Raw genomic sequence first — 19478 nt, forward strand, 5'->3', positions numbered from 1 at the left:
GGCGACCATGTGTGACTCACCCCCTTGGGCGTGACCATAGGAGTACCCCCGCTAGAGAATGTTGGATTGAATCATAACTACTGTGATTGGGGTGCCATAGACCTCACCCTAACACCCCAATAGAGTTAGCAATACAGGGTGCGACGCATGAGTGCTCTTACCTCCCATCCCCGATACTCGCCAGAGTTGGAGCGAATATGCGTTATTGATCTCCAGCATTTTAGTCATATCATAGATTCACAATGATCAAATCTGTATTAAGATATTTGGTACTTTTGACTTCTAGATCTTTGCTCAATAATTGAAAAGTTTTTTATTTTATTTGAGAAAAATAATGGAAAAGAAGATTAAGACGCCATTATATATATTTCACTCCGGACCTACCACTTTTATATATATATATATACTATTCCACCTACATGCAGTAGGAAAGGGCCATAAAAAAAAAAAGAAAAAGTAAAAGAAAAGAAAGGGCCACTGATTTTATTAACTCCAAAGGATGCTGTTTGGTGGGGTGTGGTCTTGTAGTTGAAGACTCTCGGTTAGCAGCGAGTGAGTTTAGTTTTATTTCTTTTTCTCATTTAAGACGCCTGGTAATTTTGTAGCTCACTAGTTAGCGAAAAATGCAAAGGGTTTGTTGGAATCTCAATTTTGGTTGGAGGAGGTGCCTGAAGACCTCTCTCTCCTTTTGTCACCCGTGATAAAGTTTTGATTCAATAATATTTACAGTCTTTATTTGTAAAAAATAAAAACAAAAAGGGTTACGTAGAATTAGAATGCATATGGCCAAACATAAAGGTGGAACATCACTTTCAATTTGATCTACCATTAATTCATCAAAAAAAAAAAAATCTACCATTGACACCAATTCTATTATGCATCATTTATCACAGGCTATACTAGTTTTTACAAAAGAAATTATGAAAAATATTATGTCATCATACAAATTTTGAATCCAAATTACTGTTTTAAAAATCATACTAGACCAACAAGTTCAACCAGTTGAACTAGGAATTGAATCCAAAATCGATCTGGTAAAAATCGGTCAAGAATTGGAAAAGCTGATAACCTTTTTTTTTTTCTTCGATTTTTTGACCATTCTAATTTTTAAAACAATGATGCAACTTCAATCCTATTTTGGTTATTTGCACCAAAAGTTGGTCAAAACTCCAGAGGCAAAGGGATGCTTGGTGTTAAAGCACATCACATTGCAATCATTCATAAATTGGAGTGATATTAGGAATCTTATAAATTTAATTACTTTACTTTATAAAATAATATATCAACATAAAAATGTAAGATAAAAAATCAACTACGAAATTTATTTACCAACTGTTACATCAATGTGGGCTCACTACCCTATACATGGGATGTTGCCATTGGGAGTATGCCACATCCAAGTGGGCTAAAACGCAGAGAGTTGAGAGTTGCTACCTGATTTAGGTCTAAAAACCAACTTGAGCCCCTCATAGAGATCTATGCACCAAATTCTAGATCCAAAATTTGGTTATGGCTTGGAAAAGTGTTATGCACCTAAGCCTGCCTAGCCCGTGGACCAACCTCCACTCATTGTGTTCCATTGCCTAAATCAATTGAGACATCCCCTAATGAGCTTATCACAATTGTGCATTAATGAAACACGTCACATAAGAAAATATCATAGCACAAAAGGAAAATTTACTTTGTAAACAAAATAAACCTAATTACCAAGTCAAATTTGTTATCAAATTGGAAACAAATCAAATAAAACATACATTCATCAGTGAGAATCCTATTTTAAACATATTCAAATCATGTTATTATGGAAAAGTTAGGACTAAATCATTGTGAAATAATTTATCATTTATAACCCTAATCTTAGAGGTTCACAATCAACAAAATTACATATCACATGGGACAACATGAAATCTAGCAAACCTTACCATTAAAACACATATTTTGCCTAATTTGGGTTTAGGTTGTATACACAAAGATGAAGTTATGACCGCAGGTCATCAGGCATGCGTACACACCCTTGATTCTAAGTGCACAACCTATCACATAAACTCAATTCCAAAAACTTTTCAACATTCAACCAAATTAATACATCTTTTAATTTATCAATTCAACTTTTTTATTCAGAACAAACTAAAATACAACAAATTCAAACTAAGAAATCAAAACATATTCATTAACATGCATACAATCTATAATTTACTAAAGAACAACACGTTAATGATGCGAATGACAAACTAAAATCGTTGTTCTAATGCTTATAATTATATAGACGTAAATACACTTTTAGTCCCTACATTTTGACCCGATTTCTATTTTAGTCCCTACATTTTATTTTTACCACTTTTAGTCCCTAAACCAATTAACGCGTGTTATTTTTGTCCTTTCCGTCAGTCAACCGACGGAAATTGCTGAGGTGGCAGCCGAAGACATTAAAATATTATTAAAAATGCCACATCAGCATTTAATTTTTTTTTTAAAAAAAAATTTATCAATTTTAATTAAATAAAAAAATAGAATTAAAAACAATTAGAACACAAAAACAAACCCAGATCCAACCAAAACCAAACATAAACTCAAATTTAAAAACGCAAAAACAAACAAAAATGATTGCAGCTCCGCACAAACCCAAAAAAATCATATAAACCCAGAAATCAAACTCTGATTCGTGCTTCCACAGTCTGCAAACTCTGGCACTCCATTATCTCCTCCCCAACCTTCTCTTCCTCTTCCTCTTCTCTTCATCCATGGTTCTTCCTTTACGGCCACCACAACACCTCCTCCAAGAACCACCAATCCTTTGCCTTCGACCCCATCTCCAACCTCTGGATCGAGACCGACCTCGTGATCTTTGGCTAGGTCCTTCAGCTTCAGCTCCACCTCTTTGGAATTGGAGAAGGCGTTCATGAAGAAAGGGCTTCGCGCCACGAGGAGACAATGGTGGACGGCGACTTGTTCGGTTCTGACCAGGATCTTGGCGTCCGCGAATCGGTCTGAGGAGGAGTCGTTGAAGAGGGATTCGAGGTTTTTGGAGAGGCGGCGAAGGGCCGAGATATCGGGTGGTGGTGAAGGGTGGTCGGAGGAGGAGAGCGTTTCGGCGTTTGTGGCTGCGGCTGTGGCTACGCAACATATGCTACTGCCGTTGCTTATTTCGTTTCAATCTAAAAAACCCATTTTGTAATCCATCAAAGAGAGAGCTGGGTTTGTAACCCATTTTGTGTTGAGTTATTACAATATTCTTTTATGATTTTTCTGTGGTTGAGCTGGGTTTGTGTTGAGCAATCAAGTATTATTACAATATTCTTTTATAATTTTTCTGTGTTTGATTTCTGGGTTTATATGATTTTTTTGGGTTTGTGCGGAGCTACAATCATTTTTGTTTGTTTTTGTGTTTTTAAGTTTGAGTTTGTGTTTGGTTCTGGGTTGGATCTGGGTTTGTTTTTGTGTTCTTATTGTTTTTAATTCTGTTTTTTTTTATTTAATTAAAATTGATAAATTATTTTTAAAAAAAATTTAAATGCTGATGTGGCATTTTTAATAATATTTTAATGTCTCCGGCTGCCACTTCAGCAATTTCTGTCGGATGACTGACGGAAAGGACGAAAATAACACGTGTTAATTGGTTTAGAGACTAAAAATAGTAAAAATAAAATGTAGGGACTAAAAGTGCATTTACGCCAATTATATATGTATTAGGTTTATATATTCAGCCTATAAAATTATATATATTTATAAAAAATACATTAACATTAACTGGTATTGAAATATTTTGTCTTTTTAGTCAAATCAAAATGACATCTAGTATGGTATTGACTCAGTTTGAAAGGTTTCAATTGGATTGATAGTGGATGAAGAGGAGGAGGAAGAGTTGGAAGCCATAAGGACCGAATGAATATGTACCAAATAAAAGCATTAGTTATGTTTGAATATATTGTCACTCACTCACTTGGAACATATATGCATTCTTCTTCTCAAAGGAACATAAATGCATTGTACTTATAAATTTAAGTATACAAGATAGGAATTTAGAAGGAAATCAGTGTAATCGAGACCGTACGGTACCGGCCGGTATATATCATACCGGTACATATATTGGTATCGAAACGTCAACGTTTCATACTGGCTCAAATACCGGCCGTACCGGCCATACCGGTCAATTTTGGACAATACCAACTGGTATAGATTTTTAAAATTTTTTTTTTAATTTTGTAATTTTTTAATTTTTGTAAAGGCAGAATGGTAACTTATATGGTAACTTATTTGCATTAACTTATTAGTATTATTTGTTTTCTTAGTATGTAATGAACAATTAAGTTTTCTATTTTTTACATTGTGTTTTTTTTTTCCTTTTAATTGATGCTAAAGTCTAAAACTATTAATAATTTGTTCTGAATTAAGGTAATATTTTATGGTAAACTTTTATATATATTATAATACACACACACACACACACACACACACACGCACACACACACACACATGTATATATTTATAAATATAAAAAATAACGGTAAATCTGAAACGATACATCAGTATTAACCGATACCGAAATATATCGTTCCACTGGTCAAACCGATACAGCTTCCGGTACGGGATTGACTCCCTTGATTTAAATACCACACAATAATTTTAGAAAATGCCAAGGAGTAAGGTTTGAGCATCCCACTTACTATAATCCTTTTTTTCCCGAATTATGAACAGAACTAGTTAACTATATTAATTTATATACTTTGCTTAACGATAGTTGTGTACAATAAAAAAATGTGTCATATTTACAATTTTTTGTCCAAAAATTATCCATATTATAAGTCAAAATAATATAAATATGCATTGTTACTATAATAATTGTGTAAATTTATATTAATAGTATTGAGTTTGTATTTAATTTTTTATTTTTTCTTTACATGTCCTGTAGACAAAGAAAGAGAGTAGATGATTGTTGTTGTGTGTAAAATAGAGAAACAACTAAAAAAATTATATTTTAATAAAATGTTGTGTAAAATAAATAATCTAATATAGTGTATTTTGAAAAATAAATATGTAAAATTAAAAAAACATATATTCTAGGAAAAAAATTTTCTGCAGCTAATGTCAATGCCTAGCTAATAGTGACATCTATTGTCATCAAGTAATCTTGCACTAAATTTTGCTTCATTTTTTTTTTTTTTGCCGTAGATACGAGTAATTTTAATACCACATAAAAAGTCATAACTTTTGTCACAACTATCCGACATGGTAGATTGTGATTAGTAACATGTCACTTTCACATGGACTAACAACTTTTTCTCTATTACTCACAATCTACCACATGGATAGTTATGGCAAGAGTTCTCTTGGAGTAAGTCTAGCACCACAACTATTTTCCACAACTTTATCACATTTATTCACATGGTGACTTGTGAGTATTGGAATTGTGGACCAATATGGGCCTATCATCTTTTTTCTACCACTTACAACTAACCACTTATGTGAATTGTAGCAAAAGTTATGGAAACTATCGTTGTAGTAAACTTAGTCATTTTCCGGCCTACACTTTCTGTCCCAGCAGTGTTTTGCAATTTTTCCAAAAAAAGAAAAAGACATAGGTGGGATATGTATACAAAAGTGTCTTGTGCTCGACATGAGTACGATACTTCAAATGAAGTGTCTATACTTCCTAAAGAATACATAACTAATACTATTATAAGTTTCCTCACTTTGGTGCAAGAACCAATAAGGCTAGAGTTCAAAATTTACTCTTGAAATTTGGAAGCCTTTAGATTTTACACCTTGAAGTTTTAGAATTTGGATTTTATCCCCTTGAAGTTATACTCTATTTGTATCAACAGCCACTCGGTTCATATTTTACGTTAAACTTGCTACGGGTGTTTAGTTTATCCAATAAAAATGATGTCACATGGCATAAGGAGAAAGTATATCTTGTATCTGCTACATGTAGTGGTTCTCTCACAAAATGTGGGCCTCACTAGTGGGTGGGGTAGTGTGTGAGGCCAAATGTTGTGAGACTTATCGTTGTATAGAGCAAGAATAAGATATCATTTCACATGAAAAAGAGAAGGAAAGATAGAAAAAAGAATAAATAAGGATATTTAATTAGAAAAAGAGTAAAAATTAAAGCATCTCATGCTGGCCGTATTAAAAAGGGTTGGTTAAATAGAAAAAAAAAATGTACTAGTTAAGTCAAATTTGGCTAAAGTTTCACAAAATCTAATGTGAATGCTTTAAGAAAGGTTATGCACAACTTAAGGGATGGCAATGGGGTAGGGCGAAGTCGAATTATTGGTGCCTCATCCTCACCTTATCACATTTTTAGGGCCCATGTGGAGTAGGTCGGGTTCGGGATGGGTTGGAAATGTGTTACTAATCCTAATGAGATAGTTCCAATATTAATGCGATAAAGATGAAATATAAAGGGAAATGAAGATCGTGGGAGTTCTAAGATATAACCTTATCAAAAAATAGACTACTAAGAGAGAAATATAAACAAATATTTTGAAGATAGTAATAGAATATTTAAAAAAAATGTTATATCTAGGATATATATTAAAATAAAAATACAATATAAATAAAATATCAATATATACATTCGGGGTGGGTCATGAGGAGTGGGTTGTTTTTAGCTTTTTGGGGTGAGCAAAACACATCCCTACCTAGTCACCTTTTTGGGATTGAGAAAATTCGCTCGAAATAGAGTGGGGAGGGGGTGGGTCATGCAGAGTGGATTGTTTTTAGCTTTTTGCCATCTCTAGACTTGAGAGGTTTACTCATTTACTAATACCTTAACAACTAGAAAGCTTAAATAATTAAGGGAAATTACATAAAAGGTCTAGAAAAATATAGCGTTTTTAATTTTGTAATTGAAATCCCAAAATTTATTAAAATCACTTCAATTTGAAGTCTTTGTCAACAAATTTTTTTGAATAGTAACCAAGTAGAGAAAAATGATAATACTTTATTAATTTTGTATTTCATTTAGGGATTTTAATAAATCAATTTGGTAACCATTAAACATAAAAAAAATATATATATATTTATAGAGAAAAATCTTTGTTTGGAGTATGAAAGTGAATGAATCTTATATGCTAGAAACTCAAAGTTAGATACTTTGCTAAAATACAAAGTTTAATTAAGGATTTTCTATATGATTTTATTATTTCCCACAATAGAACAAATGAACAAGGAAGATGGACAATGACTTTAAATTAAACTTTACACCTATATAGAAAATTATTATTATTAATTTTTTATAATTTGATTATTGAGAATTTGAACTTGATTAAAAACATCACTATTTTTTAAATAAAAAAATTTAAGGAACTATTAATTAAACTTATGAATTTTAGGCATTATTTTTATCTAATTTTCCAAGTAATTAAGAATGTTTTGAAGTATTATCTCATATATTAAAAATTAAATATAAAATAGTATCTTGGGCCAGGGATGGCAAACCACCCTGACTTGCGAGTACTCGACTCGACCTGACTTGTGAAACACTAGGGTTGGGTTTGGGTTTTTAAAATTAAACCCGAAACAGGTTTGGGTCAGGTGTGGGTTTTAGTGATAACTGCCCCAAACTCGAACCCAGACCTGACCCATTTAGACCACAATTACCAAAAAACCTGAATATCCATACACACACACACACACACACACACACACACACACACACACACATATATAGATAGATAGATAGATAGATAGATAGACACACACACACACAAAACTTAGTCTAACCCTAACAGCTAACACACTCTCTAACGCTCCTCTTATTTCATAGTCGCCCCTTACTCTCTACCTTCAGCCCCTCACCCACTCGGCCACTCTTACTCACTCTCACTCATGCTCAAGTCTCACCCTCACTCACTCTCACCGCCGACCATACCCCTCAAGCTCTACCACTGGTTCATCGTTCTCCACAGGTTCGTCGCTTTGTCACTATTATTATTATTATTATTATTATTATTATTATTATTATTATTATTATTATTATTATTATTATTATTATCATGTAACTTTGGGTTTGTTACATAGTTTATGGTTGATAAAATCTTTGTTTATTGTTTATTCATTTTAAATTGTATTTGGATTGTTGATAGGTTAGGTTTGTCCTTTGGATTTTTTTTTTTTGTTGCTTTTGTTTGTTCTGTTTAGACCCCTATAAATCAGATTAGTTTAACCTAATGAATTAGCCAAGTAGTTACTTAGGTTAATTATGACATCTAGGTTAAACACATGCAAGCATATTACTTAGTGCGAAAAAGTAAAGAAGATAGTAATATGATGGAGGAAAACTAATGAAACCGACCATTTCAAGGTAAAAAAAACTTGGAGAGGATTTACCCTAACTATCCTCAGGGTAAACAAATCTACTATTATAGAATGGAAGTTTACAATAGATTTAAACCCTAAATCTAAAGCTACCTCTTGTAGAACTTACTAATACGACCACATGCAGCTTCGACCCTATGGACTCTTCTATCTTGAATTTGCTGAACACAAACTCCCACATTTGTGACTTTGAGATTCCATTCAAAGGTTTCAGATCACCATCAATAGTAAATCTTTATGCAGTAATGTGGGCGCAACAGTTTCCTCCTTAGAAAAAAGGGAGTACGCCTCGCCTGAGTGGATCGGTATGGAGAAAAGATGGAGTCGCCACCTAGATTAGGTCTAGGAACCATAAATATAGCTCCCTTATGTGGAAGGACTGATCTTACTACCAGAATTTCGGTTTGGAGTTTAGGTTTGGAGATGGGAAGGTATTAGGTATCCAACCCGTGGGTCGGCTTCCAGTCATTTTGTGTTACGTCTTAATCTCATTAAAAGCTCATTCAATATTGTTATCTACACGTCGTGCACACACACACTAGCATACATCTAGCAATCAACATGACATCAATTATCCCAAAAACCTAATATACATCTATCATGACAACTCATATCAAACAGCATACATCTAACATGTATATTCATATTATCACATCTAAGGCAGCAAATAAACGAGACAAAATCAAAGAATCATTGGAGAGTATCAAGATAGAAACATATTCCAAGTTCACATACCATGTCTCAATCAAATGCATGTACATATGAATGCATGCCTTACTTCACTTACCTCGCTGCACCATAACACCTCAACACCTATGCATCAATGCATGTTCAAATTCTCATGAATGCTTATGTGATTCATCAAAGCATAAACCCTAATTATCAACCTATCAATTTAAGCATGTGAAACATGTTGTTCTACTAACCTTAGACCTAAAAATGTGAAAACTAAACTCACCAAGACCTAAACAGAGGTTTAAAACTAATTAAAACACAAAAAAAGCAAGAACCCTAAATTTGCGTTTCAGGGCACAAGTATGTGTACGCATACATGAGGTATGCATGCGCATACTCAAGTATGCTTACGTAGCCTTTAATACAGATTTGAAAAACTACATTTTTAAAGATTTAATCAAACAAACGAATAACATGTGAGATCAAACAAGCATGTTAGAAACCCTCAAAAGATTAAACTAGTCTAAAACAAAAAACATAAAGCATCAATATATACAACAAAACATGAAACAAACACAAACAATTCTACATTAAAACATATCAAGCCAACCTAGGAATTGAAATAAGAACAAAAGAACAAAAAGGACAATTTATAAACCACCTAAAATCATATTAAAACATGTCAAACATAATTAAAAACATCAAACAAATCAAATATAACAAATGGAGAAACTATATCAAGAAAATCATGTGAATCATGTGTAAGCAAAGTGGGAAACCTTGGAAAAGAAGTTGAAGGTGTTTAATAGATCCCTCACTGCCTACAATGCAAAGATTAGATTGAGGACAAGAATAATCAAAAGAACACAACAATAGTTAGTAATCACAACTCAAGAACAAGAGATTTGAAAAAGGTTTTGAGAAATCAATTTTAGAAAAATAGTTTTTGCCTTAGAACTAACTAAAGAGAGGTTTTTAATTTGTAAAAAACATGCTAAGGGGCTATGTGTGAGTTTTAGAGAGAAGAATTAGGGTTTTAGAGAAGATGAAAGCTAAAAAATAACTCTCTCTAGCTAGGGCTTTAATTGGAGGCATAAGATGAGTATTTATTAGTTAAAATTAGGATTTTCAAACTTTTTAATGATCTTTGGATATTCTCAAGGGTCCATGGGCCGGCTCACATCAAAGCATTATGTTTTGGGCCCTTAAAATTGAAGTTTTAAAACCTAGAAAATAAGACTATCTAGTTAGCCCAACTTAAAACAATCATAATTCACTCAATAAGAGTCCAAATTAGTCAAAATTTGTGTTCACATTGAAGCCCATGAAGTCTAATTTCCAATGAAATAAACCTCACTCAAATATGCTTTGTGGATCAAACGTTATGGTCAAAATAGTGAGCAAATGTCATTTTTTAGTATCGATTTCAAAGCAATTTGAACACTTTTGAGCTGTGGTTACTTCCAAACTATTGTGAACTCTTTAATTACCCTTTGTTGACATACATCAAGCTCATCATTGTGGCCGAGGACCAAAATTTATTAACGGGTACAAAATGTGGTGTCTACAAGCAATTTGTTTCCACTAGCTCTTGATTTTAGATCTCTTTCCAATAAACGCTTGTAAAGTTAGAAGGTTAAAAAAACCTCATAGGTCTCATAAGAGTAACTCACAAGTCTTCTAAGAACTTCTAAAATGTAATTAGGGTTTTCTTTTTATACCTAGTAGCATTGGACTGAAACCCTAGACGTTTTCGCAGGCTTGGGCTTGATTTAAAATTTACAGAACACAATTTTCAATCAGTCAAACATGTCTTTCGATTTGTCGAGCTTCGTAGTAGCTTGCTTCATATTTCTGCAGCTTGACAGTTCTTGAATCTTAACTTGAACGATTTTGAGCAATGTCTAACACCTAATCTAAACATATTTTTGTTCTTGGTTTGCTAACATACATAAATTAAGAATCTAAACATTTAATCTTAAATATTTAGAACCTAACAGTGTTTAATTTCATAGATCAAAACATAAGATTGGAATATTTGGTAGTCTTAAATTCAATGGATAGTGAATCTTTTTTTTTTTTTTTAGAACACAAATTATGTTGAGCAATTGTATAATTCGTATCTATAAAATGAAATCAAAATTGTATTTTTATATTTGTTGGTTTTAATTTGATGAAATTTATTCCATTTTTTAATTCATTATTGTAGGTTCTTCAACTATGCTAGGAGATTGTACAATTCAAACAATTCTCGATTATGTAGAGCCTAATGAAGAGGATAGAGGTTGTGTCGCAGCTGTGGAGGATTAGACTTGTTGGATTAATTTAGTAGCTTTTTTTTAATTTCTTAGACTTATTAGATTAAATCGTTGGTTTGTAATTATCCTAAACTTCTGGGATTTATTTTGTAGCCTTTTGAACTTGTTATAATAGTCTTAGATTTGGACTTGTGGGATTTATTTTGTAGCTTTTATTTTTATGTTTAACAGGTGATCTTAGCTATGATTCATTGATTTATGATTACATGGTGATCTTAGCTAGGTGATTTATTTCCCCTAAAAAAAAAACTAGGTGATTTATTAATTTATGATCTTAGCTATGATTTATGATTAACAGGTTTGTAATGGTCGTATGATTTGGACTTATTTGACATATATATATATATATATATATATATATATATGTCCTTACATACATATATGTAAGGATGTATTTTTCTGCACAGCCCAAATGGTTTGGACAATAGCCCAAGGAGCCAAAAACAATGAATTTGTTAGAGGGTGGGCTTTCTATTGAACGTTCAATGAGTTAGGATGATACTAATCACAATAGGCTAGTTAACATTTGAATGAACAAGATAAACAGTTTAAACAAGAAAAGTTCTCATCGATCAAGTCCGAGGAATGTCCGTTCTTACATATTTCTCTTAGACTTATACACAAATTACACTTCTTGGTTACACAGTGATTTTTCTCTGGTTTTCCTCCTCTTTCTTGTAAGGGAGTTCACCCCCTTTATATTTCCCTTCTCTTTGTCATCTTAGCCTTTTATGTGTAGATTAGATTGCTAGTCTTGATACTTGTCCCATCAGCACCTTCTTGAAGTCTTTGTGGGTAATTGTAAGGCTTAAAGTTACTGTTCAAGTATCACTTCAACATTAATGTAGCTGGGAGGTTAGATGTAGAATATTCAATGCGGAGGTAGCAGTTTTCTACCCAGATATTTATCAATTCCCTATTGACTCGTCCCTTTTTAAAGCTTATCCTTCCCAACACAGTTGCCTGCTACCTAGTTCTTGATGGGTGGTTGGACATTAGGCCTCCAATCTGTCAGCCAAGGAGGGATTGCTCCTAGGACAACATCTCTTACCCATCGTGACCAGGCCTCTTTCCTGGCCCAATAATCTATCTGCCTTTGCTAGTACTTATCTGTCATCGGGCTATTTGATGTCCTTGAGTGTGGCCCATGACTTAATATCTATATTTGGGCTCCTCATCCCTACAATAGATATATATATATATACACACACTCACACACATAGGGCCACAATTTAGGCTTCGAATTGGGCCTTGAAGTGGCATAGTTGGACAGGGCCTATGTGAGTAGATTTGGGGGTTTAAAAAAGACCGTTTATCAAACAAAACAGGTTCGAATAACAGGGGTGGGCCCGTAGGCTGAGATTTAGACGTAAAGAAACCTACTCTGATCTTAATTTGTTGCCATTCTTATTTTGGACCAAAAATAAAGAATAATGAAGTGGGCACCATAATTGTGATATTCTATCACTTTAAAAAAAAAAAAAAAATTCTTTTTTTTTTTTCTGAAAAGGTAGAATTGATATATTAAAATGAACAAAAGTACAACCATTAAAAAAAAAAAAAAAAAGGTCCTGCAGCCTCACTAGGATAGGCCTAACCTCACTAGCGCTCAGGCCTAGCCACAGGATAAAGGAAGCACAAATACAATGTTAAAAGCCTCCGGACAAAGGAAGCCAAATACAAATATTAAAAGCCCCAGGATAAAGGAAACACAAATACAATATCAAAAGCCCCGTGCAGCCTAATGTGTTTGTTGATGTTGTACGTGTGGAGGAGCCTTCTACAAGCTCGGGATATTATACTAGAAGGGTCGAAATGGAAGGTGGGAAGTGGAAACTCAATTGATATTGTCAAACATTAGTGGCTGCCCCGACCTCCTTGCTTCTGTAGGAATGGGCCATGGCCATCAATGGTAAGGGAATTAGTGGATGAAGACACAAAGCAGTGGGACAGGGCTAAATTGGCATATTGGTTTGAGGACCATACGTGTGCTAATATCTTAAGCACTCCTTTGTCTAACTTGAATGCTAATGACGTGCTGGTGTGGAAGGAAAACAAGTCTCAAACCTTCTCGGTCAAATCGACATATGGAGTAGCACAGAGGGTGCTTAACCCGTCGGATGGTGAGCACTCTATGGCGTCTGCAGATGGGCGTTTATGGAAGTCAGTGTGGTCCCTTAACACTCCCCCAAAGGTACGAAATTTTCTATGGAGGGCATGCTCAAATATCTTGCCAACTCGAGACAACTTGTGCAAGAAAAAAGTGCAGCTGGACCCTCTTTGTGTCGTATGCCACCAATAGAGCGAAACAGTGAGTCACATACTGTGGCCTGTGGGAATGTCCTTTTGCCTGTAATGTGTGGGCCCTAGTCCGGGGAAAGATCCAAAAAAGCTGTGCTCGTGCTTCAGACTTCTTCATCCTGATGCAGGAGAAAGTATACTATGTTTCAGTAACTCCAACTCAACATCTCCTTTGGTGTTTCCTAACCAATAAATTACCAACACCTGTCCCAAAAAACCCACATCAGCCTGTTGCAGTGAACCAAATCAAAAAGACCATTTTATCCCTAAAAAAATGTTGAACCGCGCCACTTTCTCCCTCGCTTACTAAACCTGAAATTCCAAAACCCATTTGTCTTTCACAGTCTCTCAGGTGCTACCTCTCCCTCTCCCTCTCCCTTTTCTCTCTCTCAAGTGCTCCTTCTCCTTTCTTTCTTTCAACTCCGAATTTTGCTGCCAAACATAGACACTGCCGAGCATCCAACGAGATTGGAGTTCTTTCTCTCAACCAAGATTTTGCTGCCAAACACGGCCACTGCCGAGCATCGCAGGTCCTACGAGATTGGAAGTTGAATCCTCTGAAAACCCCAAATTGAGCATCGCAAGTCCATCGCCGATTTTGAGAATCCGCCGCAAAGGGGTAATATTTCTTTTCATCTGCTTCCTTTCATACCTATTCACATCTTCTTTTTCATTTTAGTTTTATTTGTTTGCAACTACGGAATGGTTTTTTTCACTTATCAATTATCACCCAAAAAAGAAAGGTAGAGACACCTAAAAAAGAAAGGCAGAGGCACATTTGAGTTTGGAAAGGAGATAGTTTTTTTTAGTTTCTTTTTATTAATTTATTTGCAAATACAGATGGTTTTTTTTTTTTTTTACTTATCACCAAAATAAAATTTTAAAAAAGAAAAGAAAAAGAAAAGCAAAGACACATTTGAGTGTGAAAAGGAGATAAATGGGAATAAGAACCTGAAACATGTTGTATATGTGATAGCCTAAATAAGAAGTTTATTTATTTTTATATATCCCAGCTTTTGTGAAACAAAGAGTTGAAGAAACAGGGTATTGAAACTGATCCGTATCTCTTTCAATTTGGCACTGGTGCAGGGATGTGATGCTTTTGTTCTATTGGGTTTACTGAAGGAATTGCTTCCAATAATAGTCTCTTTCTAAGAGTCTCCATTGAGGTATTTAATCTATCTTTTCCCTTTTCTTTTCTTAGTTTTAGTCTATAGTTGTGTTATTATGGAAATTTATGAGTTCTGCCTATTCAATTTGTTCATTCAACGTTCTTTTTCATGATTAGGCTAGACTAGTAATGGATTTTTCAGAAAATGCTCTTGATACAGCTGGTGACAATGATAAAAGTGAAAACCATGAGAATGTAAATTTGGGTGAACACTATGAAATTAAACTTGGAATGCAGGTGAGTTCTGAAGAAGAAGCATATAATCTCTATAATGAGTATGCTTTAAACAAGGGATTTAGCATTCGAAAAGGGGTTAACCGAAAGACTGATGGTGTACTTAGGCAACGAGAATTTTTGTGTTCAAAACAGGGTCATAAAGAGTTTGAAGACCCTTGTGATTATAAGAAGTATAATAAATTAGATACAAGAACAGGTTGTCAAGCTAGGATTCGTTTTAATGTTAAAAATGGTATTTGGAGTGTTTCACACTTCAATGATGAACACAATCATGAATTTGCAAGTCCAGAAGAGAGGTGTAATTTGAGATCGGGAAGGAAGGTGCTAAGTACTCATGGGACTATAATTGAGACAATGGTTAGCTCAGGCATAAAAGCAACAAAGTCTTACTCATTTTTATCAAAGGAGCTTGGTGGTGCAAATAACGTTGGGTTCCTTAGGAGAGATTGCCATAACTTCTTGCACACTAAAAGAAAACAATTGATTGAAGCTGGGGATGGGCAAAGTGTTATTAATCATTTTAAAAATAGACAAAGTGAAGATTCAATGTTTTTTTATTCAATGCAAGTAGACCAAGAAAATAGAATGGCAAATTTCTTTTGGAGAGATGGTAGATCAAAATTAGATTATGACTGTTTTGGGGATGTTGTTGTTTTTGACACCACTTATCGAACCAATAAATATAACTTAATATGTGCACCATTTGTGGGAATTAACCATCATTGGAACAATGTTTTATTTGGTTGTGCCTTTCTAACCAATGAAACAACTGATTCATTTATTTGGTTGTTTGAGACTTTTTTGACAGCAATGGGAGGTCGACAACCAAAATATGTTTTTACAGATCAAGACCAAGCAATGGAAAATGCTATTAAGGTGGTTTTCTCTAAGTCTCGTCATAGACTTTGTACATGGCATATTAGTAAAAATGCCCAACAAAACCTCCCAGGACTTTATGGTAATCCAGATTTCCATCAAAGATTTAATAAGTGCTTAAATGGATGTTTAACTGAAATGGAGTTTGAGTCAACTTGGAATGGTATGATTGAGAAGCATAATTTAAAGGATCATGCATGGCTTAAAAGGTTATACCAAATACGAGAAAAGTGGTGTCCAGCCTTAAATGTAGATTTCTTTTCTGCAAAGATGAAATCTACCCAACGGAGTGAGAGTACAAATAGTGTATTTCATCAAATCATGAAAACATCCATGACACTTATCCAAGTTGTTGAATTTTATGAGGAAAAAGTAATAGAAATGCGCCAAAATGAAATAAATGAAGATTTTCGTTGTAAAAATGGTGTACCTTCAAAAGTAATGAGGTATGGAGGTATCTTAAGTCATGCTGCTAAAGTTTATACTATTACTTTGTTTAAAATGTTTGAAGAAGAGTTCAATTCAGGTGGGGGATTGAGTTGTGTTGAAACTAACCATCATGAGAATAACTTCACATATTCACTGCATAATGAGATGAGTAGTAGGGTATATACTGTGCATTTTAACCGATCTGAATTAACCATTTGTTGTGATTGCAAGTTATTTGAAACATTGGGCTTGTTATGTTGCCATGCTTTAAGGGTTTTTCTTGTTAACAATGTGAACAAGATACCCGATACATATATATCAAGTAGATGGACAAAAGATGCAAAAAAGAGATTGCGTTGTTATGATGATCTTTCTCAACCAAAAGAGAAATCAAGTCGTACTTTGCGTATGAGCATGTTAACTCATTTGGGATATAATATGTTTGATAAGGCTTCATTGACCGATAGTGGGACAAAATTTATGATGGATAATCTAAGAGAGCTATCACATGAGTTTGAAAAGTATATGACGGCTACAAATGGGGTGGAAGATGTTGGTAAAGAATGTCCTCAAGATCTTGCACATGATGAGGTGCAACCAAACTTAGATGGGGAGAAACCAATCCTTGATCCACCACATGTGAGAAAGAAAGGGATAACCAATGCTAGAATAAAAAGTCAATTGGAGAAAAAGAAAAGAAAAAAGGTGAAAGATGCATCAACTTCACAAGCTCCACAATCTACTTCTATGCTTCAAGAAATTCAAGTGAAAAAGATGAGAAGAAGCGTAAAAGATGCAACTAGTTCCCAAGCTCCACAAGCTAGTTCTATGACACATGATATGTTCAAAACTACTATTTTAGTCATTTTTTCTCTTTGCTTTGCTTGTCAAGTTTAACCATTTGCTATTTTTTTCTTTTTCTTAGGAGATGTTCAAGCATCATTCATTCCCCCGGAGATGTCTATTGCTTATCCCATGTTTAGCTCTACAAAAATGCATCAACAAATTCAAGAGGAAAAGATGAGAAGTGGAAAATATGCAACTAGTTCACAAGCTCCACAAGCTAGTTCTATGATACATAGTATGTTCAAAACTACTATTTTAACCATTTTGTTCTTAGCTTTGCTTGTTAAGTTTAACCATTTGTTACTATATCTTATTTTCTTAGGAGATGTTCAATCATCATTCATTCCCCCGGAGATGCCTATTGCTTATCCCATGTTTAGCTCTTCAAGAATGAATCAAGAAATTCAAGTGGAAAAGATGAGAAGTGAAAAAAATGTAACTAGTTCACAAGCTCCACAAGTTAGTTCTATTATACATGGTATATCCAAAACTACCATTTTAATCATTTTTTTTTCTTAGCTTAGCTTTGCTTGTGTTTTATTTATTTATTTTTTTTATTTTATACCATTCTAGAAAAAAGGAGACATTACAAGAGGTTAGTATTTACATAGCAGCTATGGATTGGCATTTTCGTTGCCAACTTAGCTAAAGCAAAAACACAGCTAGTAACCACCTTTGGCACAAACACAGAGTGATACACAAAATCATTAGCTAAGAGATAAGACCAATCAGACATGAGGCTCTTCTCTTGCCAACTAGCAGTGGTTCTGCAGTTGTTGACCTGCACAGCCCTCCTACGATCACTGAGAGACAATGTGTTTGAACCAATTTCCTACCTTTGAGTGCTGCCTCTAGCACTGCTCCCTGGATGATGACTGGAATAGGTTGCAGAATGGAATTTCCATGAGTAGTCTTGTCCTCAAACGCATACCCAGCTCTATTCATTCTTTTTAATCTAGCACCAGCCACTTTGACTATGAGCTGCCAAGAGCCACATGGAATTTAAACCCTCTTGGACTAAACACCACTACTATGAACTGGTGTAGAGCAGCAGCCAAAAGCTTCTGCATACCTGCAAACAAGAGATTGGACTATTAGAATGACTTCTAAAGGGTTAGGTTGTTTCCCTTCATGAACCACCAAGTTCCTATGTGTCCAAATAGACCACAAGGTAGTAAAAATCCCTTGCAGGTACTTCATATTATCTTGATCCAAATTCTTATGTCTTAAGAGAATTTGCCCAAGCCATTGCTGCACTGAAACATTCCTAAGATCAGTTGTGTGGATAGCCAGGGGTGTGCCATGCCAAACTGCCCTGGCAAAGGTGCAGAAAAGCATCAAATGAGAGGAAGATTCCTCATCCTCAGCACATAGGGGGCAAGAGCTATCTACATGAATTCCCCTAGTTTTTAGAGTAAGGAAAGTAGGCAAACTATCATGGCAAAGTCTCCACACAAAAGATGAGGCAGATTCCCCTAGCTTTGCTTGTTAAGTTTAACCATTTGTTAATATTTCCTCTTTTTAATCTTTTTTTTTTTCTTAGCTTTGCTTGTTAAGTTTAACCATTTGTTACTATTTCCTCTTTTTCTTAGGAGGTGTTCAATCATCATCCTTTTCCCCAGAGTTGTTCAATCCCATGTTTAGTTATACAAGAATGCTTCAAGAAAATACATTAATATCACCCTTCAGCCAGGTACATTATGTTACTTTAAACTTTTTACATTAGGGAGAAAAAAAATGTCTTTTAACATGTATTGTTTTTTAAACTTTTTACAGTAGTAGGGAAAAAGTGGCTTTTAACATGTACTTTTTTTTTTCCCAGGACTCAACCACAAGATTCTGAATATAACAGAAAGCTTTTTTGGACAGTTTTTTGAATAGCAAACTGCACAGTCATATGCACAAGATTCTGAATATAATGGAGAACTTTTGGACAGCTTTTTGAGTAGCAATCTGCACAGTTTTATGCACAAGATTCTGAATATAAAGGAGAACTTTTTTGAATAGCAAACTGCACAGCACAACTAGTGGACAGTATTTTTGGGCAACATACAGCTACTTTTTAGATGGGATATCTAACAATTTGGATAGTTGATTCCTTTTGTAACAACTCTTTTGAACACACATGTTAGATTCTATATTTGCATTTTGAGTAGCTTCTAGTTTAACACAAATTATATATGAAAATGATGAATATTTTTAAATGTGATGGTAAAGTTCATTTCTATGAGTTCATCTTTAAATAAGACAGTTGTGGATGAATATTTTTACATGTCCTATTTGGACAATTTGCAAATAGTTGT

At 34.3% G+C, this 19478-nt stretch overlaps 1 protein-coding gene across 1 annotated transcript; it reads left to right on the forward strand.

Annotated features, from left to right (window-relative positions):
* The first annotated feature begins 13224 nt into the window (after positions 1-13224).
* LOC142606149 (protein FAR1-RELATED SEQUENCE 5-like) lies at positions 13225-17775 on the forward strand. The gene is made up of 5 exons (XM_075777543.1): positions 13225-13509; positions 14905-17152; positions 17255-17410; positions 17498-17634; positions 17749-17775. Exons 1-5 carry the CDS (start codon positions 13225-13227, stop codon positions 17773-17775), a joined length of 2853 nt encoding a protein of 950 aa, XP_075633658.1.
* The last annotated feature ends 1703 nt before the right edge of the window (positions 17776-19478 follow it).

The sequence above is a fragment of the Castanea sativa genome, chromosome 8 (genome assembly GCF_040712315.1).
Source record: "Castanea sativa cultivar Marrone di Chiusa Pesio chromosome 8, ASM4071231v1".
NCBI lineage: Eukaryota > Viridiplantae > Streptophyta > Magnoliopsida > Fagales > Fagaceae > Castanea > Castanea sativa.